Below are 16,803 nucleotides of genomic sequence, written 5' to 3' on the forward strand. Positions count from 1 at the left end.
CACAGCTCTGATGATTCAGTAAGGACATCTCCTGGTTTCATCTTCATGTTTCCCTCTCACCACACAACCAAACCATATCATGACCAGCAGGTTTACAGCTGTGGCTCCAGCCAACATCAGCTGATACTAGAAATTAATATTAAATAAATTCTAACAGCAGCTGATCAAGCGTAAACGTGCTGCTGTTGTTTACCGTGACATCTGCTGGTTTCCTCTTTCTGGCGCAAAGTGGGCGATAAATAAACAAGAGAGAAAAGCCGATCAGCTGATCATTGATCAGTTTCATGATTGAAGTAGAAACAGGAGAGGGAGGGGGGAGAGGATGAGAGAAGAAGAGGCAGCTGTGCAGCAAAGATACAGAATAACTTTGTGTCTTTTTCATTGTAGCTGAAGTCTGGGACAAACTGTGTTCCTTTTCACCTCAATACGAAACGCGTGATATTTTCTCTGAATACGAGACGATTCCGTTTTTTACGGGACGGTTGGCAACTCTAATAATTAACCTTATGAACAAAATAAAGTTCATCATCAGTAACATAGCACCCACCCAGCTGTATAGAAACTCCGTCATGCTAGCTAGCACGCAGTACGAAAAAGTCAGAATAACGAAAATAAACTCCACCTAAACTTGGTTTATATCTGACCCAGATGGACTGCAGGTTACAACTTCTTACCTGAAGTTCAGTTCACCTGACACTCTCGGACCAGCGGCCGCTTCGGGTCTCTCCTCTTGCTTCCCTTTTCCTTCATCCACGTGCTGGCTTCCACCACTTGCTAATGTTATTGAATCTGTGGAAGCTCCGCGATAGCCACCACACGAAGTAACGAATAACGAGCCTATCTAAATCCCAGTAACGAGTAACGCGTTCCCGGTTTTGGCATAATAACTAGTTACCGTGCTCGTTACCACAATAATAACGTAGTTACTGTAACGCGTTACTTAATAACGCGTTAGTCCCAACACTGGTTGTCCCAGGGTGAGATCTAAAACCTGCAGGACACCAGCACTTGAGGCCTGGAGTTCCCCAACCCTACACACTGAAGGTTCCAGAGTTAGTACTAGCTTATTTGTTTGGTAATTAATAATGAATTTCATAATCTTAGAAAGTGTTACCCTATCTGTGGTCGTTTGCCTTCATAAGAGCTTTTTAGATACTAACGTCCTCTGACCACAACTTTATTGGCATTTACAGCATGGACACATGTTAGGGATCAGTAGGAAAAAAGATTTACAGAATGTGCAGGTGGTAATTATGTGGTAATTTAACTATGTCCATGTCTTCAATGGAAAGGACTGCCAGACTGCAACATATAAAAAACGATGTCACTTCACAGTATTTTGTATTAAACTGCCTTTTTTAAAAAAAATTTATGAACCGATTGTGGTGGAATCTGAATCATTGCAGCCCACTTTTTTACCTACTGAAATAATCTATTATGATAAAGACAGCCCTTTTTGAAGAAGCCAAGCATGAACAATCCAAAATTACTAGACAGGGTAAACAGGGCCTGTTCGAAAAAATAAGTAGTAATTATGTGTGCAAGTTTTTTTTTTTTAACTGTAACTTCACAAAGTTACGAAGTCATCCACATGCATTGCTAAATGAGGCAACAGTGTTTGTAGGAAAAACCAAACCATTATTAACCCTCTTATAAAAGGAATGTTAGGTGAAGTGGATAAGCATGTAGTTAGTGTGAATAAAAACCCTTGGTGGATGGGTGATTTTAGAACTGTGACATGTCTGAAAAGATCACCATATACAAATGTTAATGGGTGTGCTGTGTCTTTACATTGAAAGTTATCACTGAGAGAGAAAGAAGCAACAGAAGTTGTCTTACTTTGTTCTCTCAAACAGTTCACAGCCTCTGTGTGGGTGCAGCTGCTGTGAGAGAGAAAGAGAGAGCAGAAGCTACATCAGCTATAGATTTTTCACTGAGTATGAAAGAGATAATTCTGGAAGACAAAGTTGCTAATTAGCACAACAATGAGGTGAACGGAAGCGTAATGATCACTGCTGAGCGTAAGCAAGATGTATTGTGCCCCAGTTGAAATTGCTGAAATTTTTCATATTAAACATCAAATTATTATCTAAATTCCTACATTGAAAACTGAATACCGTCCAAATCACAAATAAACAGCATCTATAAACTAATATTAAACAGGTTTGAGCAAACATGGTCAGGGCTTTGTTCACTTTGGAAAAAAAAAAAAATAGAACTTGACTGTCTGGTCTGTTTCCTTGTGTAGCTGCAGTAACAAAGAAAAAAAAAAGCCAAACTGCCTGCTTTTTTTCCTCAGATGCAGCCTATTCTTCATTGACTTGTCCTTAGTGATGCCCCACTACGCAGTCCATCAGAGATAAAACTGTACATTCTCTAAAGTGAATTGGCAAGAGGACGTTGAGCTGATTTGGCAGCCACCACTGAACCAAAGTGCTGCTAAAAACCCCTCTGACTGAGATGAATAGAGAAAAAGCCCTCTAGGGTACGTTTGTTTGTGAGGCATTTTCAGGTGACTGATGTAAAATATTCACAGCATCACCAGCCTTTAATTTCAAACATGGATTTTTACCTCACCCAAATGAAGACGAATGCCAAAACAAAGCTGCCTTTAAGAAGAGCATTGGTCCCCTGGTTTTAAGAGATAACATATTTAAATGGTGGAAACGCTTGGCCTGAAGGCCTGTAGGACTGAGCGAAGCAGCTCTGGAAAATAATCAAAGATGGGAAAAATGAGATAGGAGTGCAAAAAAGAAAAAAATGGCTCTGCTGTTACATAGTGTGATGAATCAGCCCTTCCATTTCAGTAATTTCCTTTGAGAGCTGCCGTCATTTGTCAAACATTTTGCGGTACGAGTTAAGGTGTCATATGCGGGTGAGTGGAAGAGATGAGACGAGGACAGAAAAGCCTTATTTAGAGGGCCTTTTAGCCCAGGATCCAAGTACACAGGAAAAGTTGCAATAGTCATCCTACTTACCTTTTATTTGCTGCACCAGCTCGTCCACATTGAAGATTCATTAAACTAAGCTTGTGAGGGGAATATCACTGAAAGGAAGGAGAAGTGATAAGGATTGCTTGACCCAATCTGCTGTGCCTGCCTTAGCTGTTCAGCCATTACACTCAGTTTGTCCAAGTTAAGGAGCGCACAAATAAAGTTTGAGCATCTGAAGATTAGCAGATAACTGCTGCTGAGCAACAATTTCAGAGCACAGGGCTTCCAAAGTTTGAGGCTGTTTTGATGCGATGATAAAGAAAACCAAATGAAAAAAGACAAAGTACTTTGTCATCGTGAGCATGGATGAATAATTCATTATGGACAGATCTTTTTTTTCATGGCCATTATTCAGAAAGGAAGATAAATGCTCTTCTTTTTAGCTCTTAACCATGTTCTTCACCAAATTTTAACACAAGTTCCCTTCCTTGATATGTTGTAGACAAAGAAGCTGATTATGGCAAAGCTGAAATCTGACTTTAGATGTCAAGAAGAAGCTGGGAGATCTCTTCTCCCAGCTTCCTCTTTTTCATGTGCTGTAGGTTAACAGAGGTGAGGCCCGAGGAGCTAAAACAACACAGAGTCAAATTCGCTCCCTCGCCCCTCTTCCACTACTTGCAGTAAAAAAGCATAGCTTAGTTTCCCTTAGTGAACATAAAAGCACATTGAGTATTAAATTGCACTTTCTGCTACCAGAGGTCCCCCTCTGTCCCCCCGTGCCTTTTTCCCCCCATTCCAAAAGCCACACAATAATCACATTCTGATGCTATTTGCTTCCTCCTCCTCTTTTTTCTTGCTTATACTTTATAAGCTTATCCCCCCCTTTGGTTGACATTAGAGTGTAAGCCAGTGCAACAAAGTGGTCTTAAACATGCACGGAAATCCTCAAAGACTGAATAAACAGGCGGAAACGTATCTCAGATGCAAATGTGGATTTGCACATCCACTACGCCGTGGTGATTAAGGGAACAGCAATTCTTGAAGGTGCAGAGAATGAGGCAATTTTGAGATGAGCGATGAATTTTTTTTTAAACATGAAACATTAATGTCATCTTGTACTTTTTTTCTCCATCAAGCAGAAAGTGCAGCCATTCAAAGTCCATTGTTGCTCAAACATCTGACAACACAAGCTCACTAAGTGACATTTTATGCTGTTTTGTGGAATTATTCATATGAGAGATTTGCAGCAGTGATGAATGTTCATCAGTAAAATGCTCCTAACTTGTATTATAATAATATTAAAGCCACATTTTTAAATAATGAATGTGCCTCAGAGCCATCTGTATCAGTGGAACATGTTAAAGGGCTAAGTGATATTTTGCCCTGCCAAGGCTTCACACTAGTAACACACAGGCTATCATCCATTTACTTGCCTGGCAAGACACTTCATAATCTGATTCAGAGAAGACAGGTATCTTAACAGCCAGCTTGTGGCGTAATTACCTTTTATCAAGGTAATTACAAATTAAATTTTATTTAATTTGTTAGCTTCAGTTCATCTACAATTAAATCAAACAAAACTGTATCTCTAATGACTTCTTGTCAGTCAGTTGTCAGAAAGAAAATATTTCTTAGTAAGTCTGTGAAAAATCAAGTGCATTCCAGTTAGGATGAACTGTTTTTTTTAACTATATATATATATATATATATATATATATATATATATATATATATATATATATATATATATATATATAAATATAAAAAAAATATTAAAATATTTAAAAAAATTAAGTCGTCTTAATTTTTTTTCCTCCCATGTCCCTTGCGGGGCTCCGTATGTATGAACATATGGGTGGGTTAAAAAGTGTTTTTCCAGAATATTAAAATAAAAGCGTAAGTAATGTAAGTGCATCAAATATCTACATAAGACTTTGAGTTTGTGTTTAAATCAATAAAGTGCTGCAAAAAAAATACCTGGAGCTAAAAATTTAATTCCACTCGAGGTGTTGCAAAAAAACAAAATGTAAATTTGTTCTATGCATTTGGTTTTCTATAACTGATTTTGAGCATATTTATTATTGGAAACTGCATCAGTTTAATATCTGTGATGGAGCATAATAGAAATAAGCATTGGTGCCCTTCAGTGTTCTGATTATTAGTATTTTAGTCCCAGGCTTTTATAGTCATTATTCTCAGTCAATAAGTTTCCATTTTACTTGTCAGAGAGTGTGAAATAGAGAGATAATACTGATGTTCACACATTTTAGATAATACTTTGAAAGTATCACACTAATCAAACAGCTTCCATTTGTCATGCTTGCAGGGTCAGCGTCACAAAAGGTGATAAGGATTATATTCATTTTATTGTGGTAACATTTTGAGTGCCTTTATTGATTATACTTTTATGTTTTTTTACGTTAACAAAAAAGAGAGCTGATTTTGAGGTTGGTCAGATTTGTTTGAGTTCATGTGCTTCCTGTTGAATAATCTTATTGAATTTGCTCTGTTTTCTTCTTTTCTGTTATCATGTTTATCTGGTTGCAGTGAAACAGCTTCACTGCTGCTCTACCAAATAAAACAGATTTGAACTAGAGGGAGAAATTGAGGTGTCCTTTACTCTGTGTGTACACAACCTTTCCAGTGGGAGACGTGAGATTCACCATCTATCTTCTTCCACTGTGAAAACTGAGGAAAACAAGCAGCTGTGCTGTGCTTAGTCCAGTTACGATGCCAAATCCTGGCTCTGGCTCTCACCTGCTCCAAAAGTCAAAATGGCGCACTTGTGTGTTGGGCCACTGTGCCATCTCAGAGGGGAGCAATGTTAACTTTACAAGCAGCAGTGTTTCCCCTGAACGAATGTGTGTGGCAGCAGCAGACCTACATATTTTACAGACAAGAGTGTAAGAAGAAGCTGAGGAGGATGCCTTCAGGGGTCACTGGGGAATGCCTGCTTTGCTTGACTATAGAGACAAATTAAAGGAAAAACGCAAACAAACAAGTGAGGTACCACAACAAATGTGTGGGTAAAAAAGCTCACTGAATGATAAAAATAAAATGAGTTAAAAACAGCATTTCCGATCTCAGTTTTGTTAAATGTCTGTTGGAAATTTTAGAGACTCTAAATATGAGATTATCTTTGGAAAAAGAGGTATTCATTCTTTTAGTAGACTTCCAGAGCACTCAATTTTTCTCAGTCGCTCATCCAGCTAGGTTTCAGCGTTAAACTAGAGTCTATTACATGACCAACTCAGAAAGACAGACAACCGTTCATGTTCAATCAACACCTAAAGCTAAATTAGAAGCCAAAATTAACCCAACATATACCCAGCTGGACTGTGGGTGGAAATAAGAGCACCTCTGCATAGATGCAGCTTATAGTAGCCACATAGCACTGTACTAGTAACACTTCTTTTAGAACCTCTTTAGTCAAAGTAGGATTGTTATTTCATCTCTACTAATTCATATTTGCCAGAATGTTTCTGTTCCCACACCTGCCAGCCACTTGTATAGCCTATGATTGGAGAACACAACCCTGCTCTTCCATGTCAAAGAACATGAAATATTTTTTTTTAAAGCCAGTAAAGTCAAGGGGAGAAAGAAACAAAAATGAATGGTGGAAACTTAGACTGGAAGAGGGTTGCAGAGTGGTGTGTAGCAACAAGACTGTCTGCTGGCTAAAGTATTTTAAGTAGCCCACTTATATTTGCTTGTAGGTTAACTCAAAAGGAAATAGGCAGAGCAATCTTGACGTTGGCATGGGGAAGTGTCAGGTTCACTGGCAGAGTTTTAGCTTGAGGTCAGTTAATTGTTCATGGTAAATTATGCTGAGGTTATCGTCATGGTATTCCTAGCTTTTAAACCCCTTTTTGTAGATTCGTATTCAGCAAAAATTGGACCATTGTTTTTCACCAACCAGCTCAAAAAAGGTTGATAGTTCATGTACTATGTGCAAAGCGGTAGAAAGAGGAATGTAATGTGGGAGGGAGACAGTAATTTAAATATTCAGTAATAACAACTTAATGGATCATTTTAACAGGATTTATCTATTAATTCTAGAGTGGAATATTTTCATGTGCCATATTTGCTTTAACAGTAGGTTGATTATTTTAGCCAATATATTTTTTCAGGTTTTATTATAGAAGGCATTTTTGTGGGGGTTTTTTTGTTTGTTTTTTAATTTTCATGCTCATTATATTTGTATTGTTCATTGTTGCCATCCAGAGAATACAAAAGGCTTTCATTTCAGTTATCAAATCTTTATCGGAAATCTATGGGACTTTGTTACAATGATCGTGTTATGGTGATGCCTGTTTCAGCAAAGTTTAGATCTTGATCTTTTAAAAATTGTGATTAAAAATACTTGTCTTATGAACCAATATTTTTTTAAATATGGTTTTAGGTTTAGTGAATTCTAAATGAGTACTAGGCTTGTAATAAGTTAATCAAAAGGTAAGCCTGGAGGGTATAGTGAAAAGTGTCACGTCCACAGCATGTATGAGCGTCACAAAGCGCTTATTCTACAAAAGCCTTTAAGCGCAATTAAATGTTCCATTAAATGCAGCTGTTAGTTATTCAAACATAGTCAGCACAGTTATCTTGTATACAATTATGGTGCATTAATAATTCCCCCGCCAACGGATCCGTGGCTTTTACTGATCACAGTTTAAAAAAAAAAAGTCTTGACTCCTTTAGCAAAAAACTTTTTTTTTTTCATTTTTGGGTTGCTTTCTAATAGGGAAGGCTGACTGTGCACACATGCTCTGCTCCACTGGGTTCCTTTTGCAGATGGCCTCATTGCTATGCATAGAAAAGCCATCTTTAGATTTGCATTTGGTCAATTTTCCACTTTAAGTTGGACATCTGTCTGTGTTAGAAATTAATTTGTATGTCACTATATAGGCTGCTTGGATTTTAATTAATAGCATTAAGGCATCCATAACAAAAAGAAGAATGGAAGTCCATCTCTCTCCAATGCTTTACTGCTGTCTCCCTGTCCTGGAGAATGAAAATTGTGATTTTTTTAATAAGCAATAGACTATATTTTTTGTAAATTGAAAAATACTTGCTCAGTAAGGTTTTTATTTTATGGGGTATTGATACAATGTGTGCATGCATACAGCAGATATAGAGCTTCCAGCCATTATTCCTCTGCACGTCTCTTTGCACTCTGTGTTATTCATTGACCTTGTAGTTGTCAAAAGCAGATGTCAAAAGAGACAACTTTTCTGCCCACAGCGGCAAAAGTCTTCCTTTTCCTCCTGGCTGGATACCACAGTTGCCGTCATTAATCTGGCAAGGAGATGGAGTTACTTTTATTGGACTCTTGGGAAATTATTAAAAGAAGACAGCGTCATGGTTTTTGGCAATAATTCACGAGTGACAGCGACAGAGATGGATTTCCCTTCAGGTTGTCAGCTTATCTTTGGTGCCTGTGGATCCTGCATGCATATACACATGCGCTAAATTAAGCTTTTGTCAACAATGATTGAGCTGAGATTGCTCACAAACTATATAAGCTCAAAAGGACAGGAGAAATGGGTGACTGTTTTGTCAGCACAAATCTGGTGTTTTGGAGGGACTTGGATATAGTTTGCATGTTTCAAGGCTCCTTGGAATAGTTTTTTTTACACCCCTATCAAAAGTTGTTCTCTCGTTCCCCAACTTTTCTCACGCCCAAGTTTTAACACATCTTCTTCAGCAGATTTAACATTCACTCCATAAAAATGGGCTTTTCGAGAAAGAATCTGTTTAGAGTTCAGCGTGTCTTTATCACCACACAACCTAGTATTATGAATAACACTGCAAGCCGTTTTGTGGCTTTTTACTGCACATTTTTATAATGTTGTTATTTCACCTCCAAGAATGATGCCCTAACCCTGACGTAGAACCTAACCTTTCCATGTGTCATTTTACTGCCTTAAAGGACATACTATAACCTTAAAAAGCATTGACATGTGCCTGAAGTGATGTTCTATTTATGCAGAGTTCCACATCACATCTTGTGTAAAAATCTCTGAACTGTAACACCTCTCAGTTTGTTCAGATTTTGTGCTTAATTTAGCTGGCTTGAGACATTTATTAAGTTGTGTACTTGACTCTTTTGAGTCAAATGTAAGGTTGTAGGTCATGTAAGTTTGCTTTCGCTGCATGCTGACCTATGCCATTTTCTGGCTTTTTACGCTGAATAGCAACAGCTTCTCCCTGTTTTCACCAATTTGTATTGCAATTTTCATTATAATGGACTGAGCACATAAGAAGAAAGCCTCTGAAAAGATTTACATTCCAACTGTGGAGTGGTGCGTTACAGTGCAAATGATTAATTGAGTCAAAACCCATTTTTAAAAATAACCTTTTATTTCCAAAGGACAGAAAAGGTTTTAAGCCAAAATGTCAAGACAACCTTCTTCAAATGGACGGTGAGAAAGCCAGCAGTGACTACACTCGCTTTGGATGGTCACCCTGTTCAGTGCACAAAGAGGAATACTATCGTTGCCCACCTCTCAATTTTAAATACACTTAGTCATTGAGGGCTAGCAGGAGGGACTATGCGCTTACCTGCTGCTCCTTGGCAGGTAGCTCCATGCCCTCCTGGGTTTTAATTGCACCTTAGAACACATATGCATCAACACTACAATGAGCGGGTGGAGGGAGGTTTGGAGTCTTCTCCCACCCCCATTCTCTGCGGCCTGCTGGAGCGGGGGGGCTAGTAGGAGGAGTTGGCCGTCCGACTGCGGTCTGGGGTGTGGGGCCTCCCTGCTGCTGCGGAGTCGGGGTGGTCTGCCTCTCCCCACCGCAGGGAAAAGGGTAACACCACCTGGGTCTGGGTGCAATTCCCCCCTCCAGGGGCAAGGGTACCTAGACCCGGTTTGTAGAGTACGCTTGGGGAGTGTGATTGTGTGTACAACGTCTCTTTATGTCTGTCTCCACGTTGGTTGAGTGTGGAGTGAGTGCATATGAGAGCATGAGGGTGGGAATGGATGTTTGTGTCTGTGTGTGCCTGTATGTCTGTGTCTATATGTCAGGTTGGGTATCAGACGCCACCTCTCTGGGGACACCTCAGGCCCTCCAAGGTTTGGAGGCCTATCTCCACCCACCACCACTTCCCCTGCCGGTGGCGGACTCCCTCAGGTGTCGGTGCGTTGGTGGTTCTTTGTGTCTGGGGGTGGGCGTCCGGGTACACACCGGCTCACTCCTTGGCGGCCGCTTGTCGGGGCCTGGGGCCTGGGGCTCGCTCGGGCCCCTTTGGAGGTGGGGTGCCCCCGGCCTCTCGGCCTGGGGCTCGGTCACTCAGGCACAGCTGGGGGCCGGCGGAGCTCACGGGCGCGTCACTGCAACTCCCCCTGACTTCTGCTCCGCGGCTGCTGGGCGAGCCCTCATCTGGGACTCTCCTCAGCTCTTACTGAGACAGTGGCGCGGCTGCCCCTCTGTTGGTCTTCCATGGTCTCTTGTGTTCTGGGGGCCTCTGGATGTCTGGAGTTTTGATCTCCTCCATACCTGCTTCACACCCTGGAGGACGGGGCTGTGGCCCCCCCACACTCCCTAGCAGATCATTACATGGAGAAACCTTTGGAATGCAAGCATGCTGATCCACACAGGTATGCACACATGGGTATTCACAGACGCGGACTAAAGCTTTCTTGGCTGCTGCCTCAAAGCACACTGTGCGCTGTCTATCTTGCGTGCTGCACAATATCGTTTATTATTTAGTAAATATTGATATCTATGACTAGCTAGTTTATTGTGATGGTGCTTTGTTTTCTCTATTATTATGTTGCTCTTTGTTGTTTGCTGTCTCCTCTGTTTGTTTGTTTTTTTTTTTGTTTTTTTTTTTTTTCTCTCTCTTGCCCCCCCTTCTCACCGTCTCTTCTCCCCTTTGGTTTTCTTTCTTTCTCTCCCCCTCTTTCTCTCATTCATTCCCCCTGTCCTATTTATTAAAACAAAACAAAAAAAAAAAATGACAAAGGATGAACTGAAGCTCTGCCATCACGTAATGTCGCATACTGCTGTTTCTGATGTCATTAAAAAAAAAAAAAAAAAAAAAAAAAAAAAGAGGAATACTATTAGTGTAATCACTCTGCCACACATTCTTGCACTCAGTCACTGTATTTTAAAACCAATTTCTCTTCAACGCACCTTAATGCATCAATTTATGATTAACAGCAAGGAATGGCCTAATGGTGCTAGAAAATTGAAGCAGTCGCTGTATAAATTGTTTGCTTTTTGTCTTGCTCTCTTTTTCTTATGATATTCAGTGAAGCATTCATTAAATTACAACATTTTAATTTAGAGTGACAAAGAAATGGAGAATTTGTTGTAAAGTAGAGAATAAGCAGAGTTTTAATAGATCACCCAACCGGTAATAGAAATAAACACATTCAGCTCGAGTGGAGCTGTGGATCAGTTATCTGCCTAAATGACTTCAAAAGCTTCATTTGTCCCAGAGAGTCATTTCCTCCTGACACACAGGAGGAGATTAATGAAGAAACAGGGCAAAGACAGGTTCACCCGACTTGTTCATACAAGCAAGCAACAGATGCAGCGCAAGAAACATTATCTAATCTTCTACACTCTGTTAGATTTGTTGTAATTTATTTCTTGGTTCTAGTTTTCCTAAATGCTGCATTAGCATCGCACATTCATCACTTTCACATCTGTTATAGAATCAGCTTTGCTTTTTCTTTTTTTTCCCCCTATACCGCCGATTTGATGCGATAAGCGAAAAGCTTCGAGTACAAATAACAGGTGCTGTTTTTGTGAATTTACCAAGGAAACTGTAAGATCACTTGAGTTGGGTCTGCAGCTCGGACAAAAGCATGCGGTGATGATTACAACACATACTGTTTATTCAAACAAACAGGAGATTTCAGAAAATCTGGACAATACTTACACACAGGACTCACTGTTTAACATTGTGTGAAAACCAATAGTGACTGCATGCAGCACATTTGTCATGCACACATCTCTTCTCCAATAGACGCTTGATTTTCGAGGAAAAGCCTGCACATACTTGTCTATATGTTAGTGAATTTTCATAGCTTTTTCCTTTCCTACTCACACTTGCTTGGACCTTTTCTGTTGAGTCAATTAACCTGACTTGGAGCAGGTGTGTAAAACAAACTCCTCCAGCTGGCGCTTCCCACGCTCACAATTCATGAACATATCTTGTTTCCAGTGATGTTTGTCTGCCGTAGCTTTTTAATATTAACTTCACTTGAATTTCTTGCACTAGCTTTTTGTAATCTTTATAACTGTGGGACATTGTCAGATATGCGAAAATAACATAACAGATTGTCAGATGTACAGAAATAATAATCGCATAATGAAGCATGGCTGCCGTTTCCTCTATAAACGAGCTGGTAAATGACCTGCTGTCCGTGCCAAATCAACAACTTCTGCCAACTTGTTTGGCGTCTCGCTTCATGTCACTGAACTGTTTCCATGACTTATCTAAGAGTTCTCTCAGGGAAAGAGAAACTTGTGCAAACCGAGTCTGTTACTTCCCTCAAGCTGCAGTAATGTAATCTCCTCAAACTGTCAGTAGCCTGCTCGAGTTGTAATTTATTCTTTCATCAAGACTTTACACCTCCCACACAGCCACATCAATTTCCTCTGGGTAAAGTTTTTCGTTGTGAAGCCTGCCCCACTCTCTTCTCTCAGTCACCAAATTGTCAGACTACCATCACAGCCAACTGCGCTTGTTTCGAGCGACTGAAAAATGGGGTGCTTGATTGCTCATGATTGAAGCAAACACACCCACTGCCAGAAGTATAGTTATGTTTTCTGCACCTCCACAGGTGGACTAAAAGTTGCCAAAAATAAGCTTGTTACACTGTGTTAATCTCACATTATATACCTATGACCAAGTATTGTCTTGTGTGTCACTGATTTTAAAAGAAACCTAAATAAGAATAACTAGTTTGATTAACGTTTCAGTGGTTTACGGTTTCCATGTTTCTGTTTCTTCTTTGTGTTATCTGTTTGCCTCAAAGACAGAAAATTTAGAAACACCACACAGCTCGAAAGCTGTTTGTCACCACAGAAAACATCGAAAACAAGGGATTTGCCATGACATGCCACTGGGTTTTGAGCACTAATGACTAAAATAATTAATGATTTTAGATATAGACAAATGCTAAATTAGTGGAAAATCTAGATGGTTCAGCCAAACAAGCAAGCAGCAATATCTTTGGAAAAGATTATGGCTCTCACCCTGGTTAGTTTTCCAAAATTGTGCAGATTTTGTACAAATTCAGTGCTTTTTCCCAGGTTGTACGGTAGTTAGTCAGTTCCTTAACTGTATCTTTAAAATGTATGTCACAGATGTGCCTGTCACAAATGAGATTTCTTTAGAACTATAATTCCATCACCTTCTGGGACATAATGACAAACAGTCATATAGAACATCATTTAGACTAAGAGCCTACCATAAGAGCCAGTGTAAAATGAAGCCAGTCCAATATGGCTTTATACTATGTGTTTATATTCAGTCAGTCACACTTGCTCTTAGTTCTAATTGCCTCATCATTTTGTCACGCCATTTTAATGTTCATGTTGATGATGAAATACACATACAAAGTAAATATATTTTGATCCCAGATATGTATTAATTTACCACCATTATGACACTAAGCAAATGACAGCTACACAAAATAGGACAAGAAGGACTTGGACCAGGGAGTGAAAAACAGCACATGGGATTGTGGGTAGTTCTCTCTTAAACCTAGACTCGGTGTATGCTGACCGTGTTCAGGAGAAGGCCAGCTGCATTGCTGCAGACTTAACCCTTCCAGTAAATTAACTGTTTGTTACGGAGCCCCGGAAGGGACATGGGAGGAAAAAAAATTAAGACGGACTTTTGCGAGATCTCGCAAAACAAACTTGGGATCTCGCAAAACTTTTAGCCGCATTCTTCGGAGGCCGCCAGCTCGAAGCCGACCAGGGGGTCGAGGCACGATGTGCCGGGAGAGCGGTGTTCCTCCTCCTGTAGTAGGTCTCGACCTCCTGTTAGCTTCGAGATGGTGGGTGTCAGATCTCCAAAAACGTCGCAGCACTTTTGCAAATATGTGATGTCTTGTAAACCGAGCAGATATTTGACATTTACACCACTACATTCACGCCTCAAAATATCTTACAAGTTTATTTTGTGACCCAGAAAGAGTAATATTACAACTAAGTAGCTGCCGCCATTGTTGGAATTCAACTTTTGTGAGACCTCGCAAAAGTTTTGCGAGATCCCGAGTTAGTTTTGCGAGATCTGGAGTTTGTTTTGCGAGATCTCGAGTTTGTTTTGCGAGATCTCGCAAAACAAACTCGGGATGTCGCAAAAGTTCATTGTAATTTTTTTTCTCCCATGTCTCTTGCGGGGCTCCGTTTGTCTCTCTGCCATCTGGAAGAAGGTAAAGGAGTTTAAAAACAAAAACCACCAGTCATGCCTTAAAAGAGCTGCGGACATGCCGCAGACAACTGCACTTTACAACATTTTTTTAAAATTGTTTGCCTGTTACATATCTTATTGTATAAAAAAATGCTCTGTTGCTTATATTTATTTATTGTGTGTTTGTCTATGTTAAATACTGTCTGTTCTATGGTGAGGTACACCACAGGATGTTATTATGTGACTACACCATGAATCATATATCTGGAAAGCTAATGATCTTTTGTTTTTAGCGCTAATTAGCAACTGTTAGCATGCAAAAATGAAACGGTTGAACATTATACCTGGCAAGCGTGTTAGCACGAACATGCGAGGAAGCTGATTCACTTCAAAGTGCTCCTGTGTTCCTGCAGTCGCACAGAGCCTCTGGTGTGCTGCTTAGTTTCGTCAGAAATAGAACTGTTGTGAGGATTTATGGGATTACCAAATCATTCCTCCGACTGCATCTGATCTAATGTGTATTTGTATCCGTCATTTTGCAGTAAAACATTAACATGTAAAGATGAATCTGTCATCATCGAGTCTGAAAAATGGCTTCACTGTTTACCGCGATGAGTATGCTGCCAATCCTCTCATCATATTTCAACCTACGTAGTCTTGGAACAATATTGCATGCCTCCTGTAAAAGTTTGAACAAAGCAATTACACAAACCCTCAGGTGTATAATTGAAGATGACATGCTTACACGGGCTTACAATGCATTTTAGCATGTTATTGGTGTCAGTGGGTATTATACTGGGTAAACATAATGTAGAGATGAATTTGACAGATGACACCCCAACTTACTCATTACGCCTTACGCTGCGGACCCGATCACAACTCAATTTCCAGCTCACTGGCTCACAGAGTCATTATCCTAAATATGATTTGCTCAATGGAGAAGTCTAAATAATCTGTAATATATTTAGTGTTTCTCAGAAGAGGAGATGTAGAGGGAATGACTGTTAATCTTATTCTGCATGATCTGCGTTCGCTTCCATCCTCCTTTGTCATAGCTCACTCTCTGTATGTGTTTGTATATTTAATGCCATTAGAGAGTTACTTTCACAGTATGAATTGCTGTTATGCCCCTCTGTTTTCCTCCCTTTAGGTGACCGAAACAAGGACGGGTCCTCTTGGATGCAGTAACTATGACAACCTCGACTCTGTCAGCTCCGTTTTGGTTCAGAGCCCTGAAAACAAGATTCATTTGCAAGGTTGGCCATCCATAATTGAACTCCCCCAATTTCTGATGGAATTGTCACAGTGTCTGTTCTCTGGCAGGCCTATAACTGCAACACGAGAGTGTCAGAATGAATTTAGCTTCAATCACTCTTTTGCCTTTTTTTTTTTTTCTTTTTTAGCCATGCATTGCTTGCAGACTTCTGAAGTGAATCCTGGGCAGTAATGATTCAGAACAAAAGTAGCAGAACTACACAGTAAAACTTAAACTTAAAGTGAATCTCAGCATATTGCATCTGACGCCAAGTGTATGTCAAGCATGGGAGACAAAAAAAAGAAAGAAAATGAGAGCTGGTCTTCGGTGATTTACAGATCTACCATAGAAAAGCTATCTAAACACAATTTTTGCAGTAGCTAAAGTGCTTACAGCTCCCACTTCATTCATCCATGTGACATTTCCATGTTTGTGCCCTGTTTTTGTCCTTGCCTTAGGCCTCCAGGCCATTCTGCCAGAGTATCTGAGGGCCAGGTTTGTGCAAGCAGCTCTTAGCTACATTGGCTGTAATGAAGAGGGCCAGTTTGTGTGCCGAAACAACGACTGCTGGTGCCAGTGTGCCGTCGACTATCCACAGTGTAATTGCCCCGAGGTGGATCTGAGGGCTATGGAAGCTAGTTTTCTGCAAATCCGAGATTCCTGGAACATGGCTAACCAAGAATTTGAAGAGTCAGGTCAGTGTTTTATTATTTGTATTTATTTATTTATTTATGCCATTTTAAATGACCCTCTCACTGACTGCAAATAGCACCCTGTTGTTGGAGGCACTGATGGAAAAATCAAACTGACGATCTTTGAAAAAGGGACTATTACATCCAATCTATGCAATAGCAATTCAACATTACACAGTGTAATACTTTTTGGACCCATGTGTTTGCAGCTTCTTGCAAACACACATGGTTATGAAAACAACTAAGAAGCCCTGTTCATTTAACTTACTTAGACACAACAGATTTTTTCCCTGTTCTGCACATGTTTTAATTTTATTGTTTTTATCTGTTTTCAAGGTTTTTGAGGGAAATTAACTATTAAACCATTTCCTGATCATAACAAATTGTCAGTTGTACATATCAGCACACACCTTTTATTTAGTATTATTTGGAATTCTTGCATGCAACAGCTTACATTAATTGTCTTTGATTTACATTCAGTAAGAAGATTATTTGCATTATCTGCAGATAACTATTGTCTGCAGTAATATCTATCTAGCAGCATGG

General features: G+C 39.8%; 1 protein-coding gene across 2 annotated transcripts in view; it reads left to right on the forward strand.

Annotated features, from left to right (window-relative positions):
* The window catches only part of LOC146689036 (BMP/retinoic acid-inducible neural-specific protein 3-like), a 64,514-nt gene that overhangs the window by 32,987 nt on the left and 14,724 nt on the right, over window positions 1–16,803 (forward strand). For both annotated transcript variants that reach the window (XM_085436742.1, XM_085436743.1), the window contains 2 exons: window positions 15,461–15,566; window positions 16,024–16,260. In XM_085436742.1, coding sequence (XP_085292868.1) covers window positions 15,461–15,566; window positions 16,024–16,260 — 343 coding nt within the window. The remainder of the gene's footprint in view (window positions 1–15,460; window positions 15,567–16,023; window positions 16,261–16,803) is intronic.

The sequence above is a fragment of the Copadichromis virginalis genome, linkage group LG17 (assembly GCF_057382275.1).
Source record: "Copadichromis virginalis isolate Kocher_CV1m ecotype Utaka linkage group LG17, C_Virginalis_male_GT1.1, whole genome shotgun sequence".
Taxonomy (NCBI): Eukaryota; Metazoa; Chordata; class Actinopteri; order Cichliformes; family Cichlidae; genus Copadichromis; species Copadichromis virginalis.